The 7,264-nt window shown below is 41.1% G+C and overlaps 1 protein-coding gene across 1 annotated transcript; it reads left to right on the top strand.

Annotated features, from left to right (window-relative positions):
- The first annotated feature begins 4,467 nt into the window (after positions 1–4,467).
- On the top strand, positions 4,468–4,839 carry LOC141690594 (uncharacterized). Its single transcript, XM_074495381.1, has one exon. It carries the CDS (start codon positions 4,468–4,470, stop codon positions 4,837–4,839), a length of 372 nt encoding a protein of 123 aa, XP_074351482.1.
- Positions 4,840–7,264: the final 2,425 nt, after the last annotated feature.

The following is a 7,264-nucleotide window of genomic DNA, read 5'->3' as shown; positions in this document are numbered from 1 at the left end:
TCCTGGTTGGATGGTGATCAATTGCTTTTATAATAGTTTAGGAGCACAATCAAGACCCATGCTCGATGCAGCATCAGGAGGAGTTTTATGGGCTAAGAGCTATCAGGAAGCTTATAATCTAATTGAGATGATGGTTGTAAATGAATATCAGAATCCAACTCAGAGGCTACCACAAGGAAAGGTAGATGGAATTCTGGAGGTGGATACAGCTACAGCTATCGCTACTCAATTAAAGGCACTGACTACGAAGGTCAATTCTCTGACCAACTATGGTGTTCAACCGATAATGAGTGTTTGTGAGCTTTGTGCAGGATCGCATGCGACGGAGCAATGTGCTATATCTAGTGAATCAGCTTAGTTTGTGAACAACTTTTAGAGGTCACAACAACCTGTTCCTACTACATATCATCCTAACAACTGCAATCATCCTAACTTCAGCTGGAGCAATAATCGGGGTGGTATGCAACAACCTTACCAGAAGTTTGGAAACAAGCCTTTCAATCCTCCTGGTTTTCAGTAACAGTTTACATTGAGGCAACAATTTCAGCCTTATGGGATGCAACAACAATTTCATGGAGGTGCGGGTCCATTTGCTAATGAAAAATCTGAATTGGAGGAGTTAAGGCTTATGTGCAAAAGCCAAGCGATTTCTATCAAAACGTTGGAGAATTAAATTGTGCAGATTGCTAACGCCTTATTGAACCGACCTGAAGGAACCCTTCCGAGTGACACAGAGGCAAATCCAGGCAAGAGAGAAGTCAAGAAGTAGCTTAAGGCAATAAACCTGAGGTCTGGAAGGGTCGCAAGCCCCCAAAATCATCAAGATGAAGAATCTGAATTTTTTTTCCGGAATGCAGGCACGCCCGCGCCCATAAGCAGCGCGCCCGCGCCCTCTCAAACTTCAGAAAGTGATATTTTGGCTGATTCTGCTGAGAAAAAGGATGGAGAAGCTGAAACAAAGAAGAAAGCGGTTGAAAACACTACTCCGGAGAAGAATACAGGGGACAAACAAGTCTTTACGCCTCCTTAATATCCTAAAAGGCTTCAGAAGCAGAAGTTCGACAAGCAATTTGCTATGTTTTTGGAGGTTTTCCAGAAGTTGCACATTAACATACCTTTTGCAGAAGCTCTAGAACAGATGCCGAGCTATGCTAAGTTCATGAAGGGTATTCTATCTCGGAAGCTTAAACTTGAGGAGTTGGAAACCATTGCTCTAACAGAAGAGTGCAGTGCTGTGCTGCAATAAAAACTTCCTCCGAAACTTAAAGATTCAGGAAGCTTCATGATACCTAGTACCATTGGCAATTTATCTTTCGACAACTGTTTGTGTGACTTGGGAGCTAACATCAATCTGATGCCCTTTTCTATTTTCAAGAAACTTGGTCTGCCTGATCCTAAACCGATAAACATGTCTTTACAACTAGATGGCCGTTCCATCACTTATCCGTGATGTGTAGTGGATGATGTCTTGGTTAAGGTGGATAAACTCATCTTCCCTGCTGATTTTTTCATTCTGTACTTGGAGGAAGATAAGAAGACTCTCATTATCTTGGGAAGACCGTTCTTATCTACAGGCCGAACTCTGATCGATGTAAAAAAGGGTGAGCTTAATATGAGAGTTCTGGGTCAGGATTTGACTTTCAATTTCTTCAATGCAATGAAATTCCCTACTGATGAAGAAGAATGTTTTAAAGTAGAGTTGGTCGAATCTATAGTGACTTCGGAGCTCGATCAAATGCTAAGGACTGATGCTTAGAGAGAGCCTTAACAAGGAAATCTAATAGTGAAGATGAAGAAGGGGAAGAACAACTTCAGTATTTGAATGCTTCTCTATGGAAAAGGAGATTGGATTTGCCAGTCGAGTCTCTTGGACTAATAGAGCTTAAAAATTCTCAGGAGTGTCTCAAACCATCTATTGAGGAAGCTCCCACACTTGAGCTCAAACCACTGCCTGATCACTTGAGGTATGTGTTTTTAGGTGATGCATCTACTTTGCCTGTTATTATTACATCTAACCTTTCAGGTAATGACGAAGACAAACTCTTGAGAATTTTAAGAGAGTTTAAATCAACAATTGGCTGGACTATAGCAGATATCAAGGGAATCAGCCCTTCTTATTGCATGCATAAAATTCTGCTTGAGGAAGGAAGTAAATAAAAAGTTGAACAACAGAGATGACTCAATCATATCATGAAAGAGGTTGTGAAGAAGGAAATTCTTAAATGGCTGGATGCAGGGATCATCTATCCTATTTCTGACAGTTCATGGGTGAGCCCGATGGAGTGTGTGCCTAAGAAGGAGGCATTACAATTGTTGCTAATGAAAAGAATGAGCTCAATCCTACTCGGACATTCACATAGTGGAGAGTATGCATGGACTATCAGAAGCTGAATAAAGCCACCAGGAAGGATCACTTCCCTCTTCCATTCATTGATCAAATGCTGATAGGTTGGATGGTCATGAGTATTATTATCTTATGGATGGGTATTCGGGCTATAATCAAATTTGCATTGCCCCAAAAGATCAAGAGAGAACCACCTTTACTTGTCCTTTTGGCCCTTTTGCTTTTCGTCGAGTTTCTTTCAGACTTTGTCATGCGCCTGCTACTTTTCAGAAATGCACGATGGCCATATTCTCTGATATGATTTGCATAAATGTGGAGGTGTTCATGAATGATTTCTCTGTGTTCGGGACTTCGTATGACAAGTGCTTGCATAATCTTGGATTGGTCTTGAAAAGAAGTGTTGAGACCAATCTAGTGCTCAACTGGGAAAAATGTCACTTCATGGTGCAGCATGGTATCATTCTTGGGCACAAGGTATCTATCAAGGGTCTTGAAGTGCATAAGGCCAAGGTGGGGGTTATTAAAAATCTCCCTCCACCAATCTCAGTTAAGGGGATCCGCAGTTTTCTTGGTCATGCGGGTTTCTATCGGCGATTCATCAAAGACTTCTCCAAAATCTCTAAACCCTTGTGCAATCTGTTAGAGAAGGATGTTCCTTTCAAATTTGATGAACAATGTATAGCAGCTTTTGAGATCTTGAAGAAGAGTTTGACTACAGCACATGTTATTAATGCACCTGATTTGAATGAGCCATTCGAGATGATGTGTGATGCTAGTGACTATGCAGTTGGAACAGTCCTTGTCCAGAGAAAGCATAACATATTCCATATGGTTTACTATGCTAGTAAAACCCTTAATGGTGCTTAGCTAAATTACAATACTACAGAGAAGGAGCTGTTGGCGATTGTCTATGGTTTCAAGAAATTTCGATCTTACTTACTTGGGATAAAAGTGACAGTTTTCACTAATCATGCTGCTATTCGATATCTGGTCTCGAAGAAAGATTCAAAAACCTCGTTTGATTTGATGGATTCTATTACTTCAGGAATTCGAGCTAGAAATCAAAGATAGAATAGGTACAAAAAACCAAGTAGCGGATCATCTTTCATGACTGGAAGATCAAGGCAATGCTTCCCAAGATAAGACGTTAATCAGTGAATCTTTTCCTGATGAGCAACTTTTTGGTATGCAAGATGAAGAACCATGGTTTGCAGACATTGTGAACTATCTTGTGAGTAATATTATTCCCCCAGATTCTCTTATGCTCAAAGAAAGAAGTTTCTACATGAGGTGAAGTGGTATCTATGGTATGAGCCATTCTTGTTCAGACAGGGAGCAGATCAGATTATCAGAAGATGCATTCCGTATAGTGAGACGGGGGATATTCTGCGAGATTGTCATTTTACTGTGTATGGTGGCCATTATGGTGGAGAAAAGACAGCTGCCCGTATTCTTCAAGCAGGATTTTTCTGGCCTACTTTGTTTAAGGATGCTTATCAGTTCGTTTCAAGATGTGATCACTTCCAAAGAGTTGGAAATATGTCCAAGAGAGACGAGATGCCTCTCAATGTTTTTCTTGAAGTTGAGATTTTTGATGTTTGGGGAATCGACTTCATGGGGACATTTGTTTCGTCATGCAATAATTAATATATTCTTTTGGCGGTGGATTATTTGTCAAAATAGGTTGAGGTTAAAGCCTTGCCAACCAATGATGCGAAGGACCGAAGGTAGTGATAAATTTTCTTCATAAGCAGATATTCACAAGTTTCGGTACTCTAAGGGTTATAATCAGTGACGAGGGATCACATTTCTGCAATCGCAAGTTCACTGCATTAATGGAAAGATATCATGTGAATCATCATGTTGCCACAGATTACCATCCTCAAACTAATGGACAAGCTGAAGTGTCGAACCGAGAGATCAAACAAATATTGGAGAAGGTTGTGAGTCTGTCAAGGAAGGATTGGTTGTTGAAGCTAGATGAAGCTGTATGGGCCTCTAGAACAGCATACAAGACTCCTCTAGGAATGTCACCGTTCCAGTTGGTGTAAAGGAAGGCGTGTCATTTGCCTGCAGAGTTAGAGTATAAAGCGTATTAGGCTTTGAAAAAGCTGAATCTGGATATGGCAGCTGCTGGAGAGAAAAGAATGCTTCAACTTATTGAACTCGAGGAATTCCGAATTCAAGCTTATGAGAATAATAAGGTATACAAGGAGAAGGTCAAGAGATGGCATGATAGGAGGCTAGTGCACAAGTCATTTATGCCTGGTCAGCAAGTTCTTTTGTTCAATGCTCATCTCCAACTTTTTCCAGGGAAGCTTAAGTCGAGGTGGTCAGGTCCGTTCATTGTCAAAGCTGTGTTTCCACACGAAGCTGTGGAGATTTTTTATAAGCATCCAGACCAAGCATTCAAGGTAAATGGTCAGAGATTGAAACATTACTATGGTGATACGGCGAACCGTGAAGTGGTGAGCGCCGTACTTTCGACAACTTGATTCAACGATTCACGTCAAGCTAGTGACGTAAACCAAGCGCTTCGTGGGAGGAAACCCATGTTTATTGTATAGTAGCATCGACAGGAAGGAAAAAAGTAAGCAACAAAAAAAATTCAAAAAAAAAATTCTGAAATTTTCCACAAGCACGGCGCGCCCGCGCCACAAGTGAGACGGCCGCGCAAGTTCTCCAGAAACATGGCGCGGCCATGCTGGAAGCGGGGATGCCGCGCTAACCCCCTGGAAAAGAAAAAAGAAGAGAAAAATCAGAAAAAATCAAAACAAAAACACTCCCACCCGAATTCTTAACCTATTTCTACCCTGATTCTATATCCTAAACACTTCTAAACCCTACACATCCCTTTACCTATCATATATATACATCTTCTCTTATTATACATACATCTTCTATATTCTCAAAACCCTAGCTTCCCCTATACACTACTCTCACCCAAATCTTTATTCTACTATTGTTATGGCACCTAATAGAGCAAGAACCGCTGGGAGTAGTAGCACTCATCCCTCGGCTACCGAGGAATCTAACATGGGTGGCGCAGTAAACAAATTTTCTTCTCCAGAGGCACAAGCAGAGTTTAATAGGATGATGTCTAATTCAATTGCGAAGGAGAGGGGTTTCTTTCCCACGACGAAGGATGTGAAGCTTTTGGAGATGACTGTTGAGTTTGGATGACAGACTTTTTGTGAGACACCCATTGTAGTCCCGTTGAGCACTGTTTGGGAATTTTATACGAATGCTAAGGTGGATAAGAATGAGTTTTTTGTGGTTCGTGGGTTGACGGTTGATTATACTCCTGAGGCTGTTCATAGGGTTATAAATCAACCCGCGAGGAAGCCTACTGCTGAGGATTGGGTGCAAAAGATGAGGGAGGATTTTGATCTGGATTATATGGTGGCTGAGTTGTGTGTTCCTGGGACAGAGTGGAAGTATAACGTGAGCATGAATGAGAAGCTTATTTTTCCTTCTTCGAGTATGAACAAGTATGCTAGGGCATGGAACCAGTTTGTGTGTGCAAATATCATGCCATCTTCGCACTCGCACGAGATTACTGTGGATCGTGCTATTTTGATTTGGGGGATTCTGAATGAAGAGTGTTTGGATCTCGGTTTTGTGATTCATCAGAACATTTTGCGTTTCATGTAAGGAAGGACCACGGGGGTGATTCCTCATGCCTCCATTATTACGAGGTTATGCACCGTGGCTGGTGTTATGTGGCCTGAGAATGAGCAGCCGCAGATGCCGAGTGCTCCCATCAATAGCTCAATAATTCAGTAGCTAAGGAGTGGTATGGCGGTAATGCCGATGAAAAGGGCTTGTGCTACACATATGATCATTTTCCAAGTGGCCAGCCAGCTAATTAGACTTATTCTGGGGGGTTTTCTGAGGCACGTCAGACAGCCCCTAGAGCTTCCCATAGAGCCACTCGATCTTCTCGTACTCAGCAAACATGGGAGAGTTCTGGGCTTGGAGATGCACAGTACAGGAGATTGACTAGGCGCATGGATACGATGCACGACATTCACAGTCATTTTGCAGTAGTTTTGACTCAGGCTTTGGGCACATCTTTCCGGGCCACTGGTGTCGAGGTCGATTGGCCTGTTTTTGGAGCTGATTCTGTGTACCCGCCGTCTGATACTCCACCCGAGGAGGGTGATCTTTCTGATGACTAGGTATGCCTTGTATCCTTATTATTGCCTTCAATGGGGACATTGAAAATTTTAAGTTTGGGGGTGATAATGTAAGGATTAGTACTGTGTGTTGTGTCCATATATATTCATATTGCATGTTTAGTAGTAGTTCATTCATATTTTTGCATGATTTTTCATATAGTTGTTTGCATTTTTGTTTGCATATTTGTCTGTGTTTGTATGTGAGTCCATTTAGTTACATTCGTATGCATATAACATGATCCCTTAGGTTGCGCTATTTCTGATTGATTTGTTTTTGTTAGTTTTAGTGTAGTGATGTCGATTAGAGGGATGTTTAAGTCCTAATGAATTGAATTGCATGCCCAGAAGCAAAATTTATTCACAAGTCTTATAGGTTGCTTTCGAACTAGATCATGATCATACTTGTTTGCTTGTTCAGATTTAATCACTTGGTTATATTTAGAATTTGTGATATTCCCGTAATGATGAAGTAACACTTATTTTTAAACTAGGGAAAAAATTGGATATCATTGCTTATTGTGAATAAGGCTAGGCATCAATTGGCTAGTAGCCGACTCATATTTTTGTGAGTAGTCTAGGGTTAAATGAGATGGAGCGAAACACACTCATTCAGAAATCATTGCAAAAAAAAGAAAAAAAGAGAAAGAAAAAAATATGTGTTGTTATGTGCTTATGAATAATTGACCAAGAGTGAGCTCTTTAATACTCGAGTTATTAAGTTCTAGGGGACTTTGTGCCT

Source organism: Apium graveolens, chromosome 10, assembly GCF_009905375.1.
Source record: "Apium graveolens cultivar Ventura chromosome 10, ASM990537v1, whole genome shotgun sequence".
NCBI classification, from domain to species: domain Eukaryota; kingdom Viridiplantae; phylum Streptophyta; class Magnoliopsida; order Apiales; family Apiaceae; genus Apium; species Apium graveolens.
The sequence above is the reverse complement of the archived record's forward strand: the minus strand, read 5'-3'. Positions and strand labels throughout refer to the sequence as shown.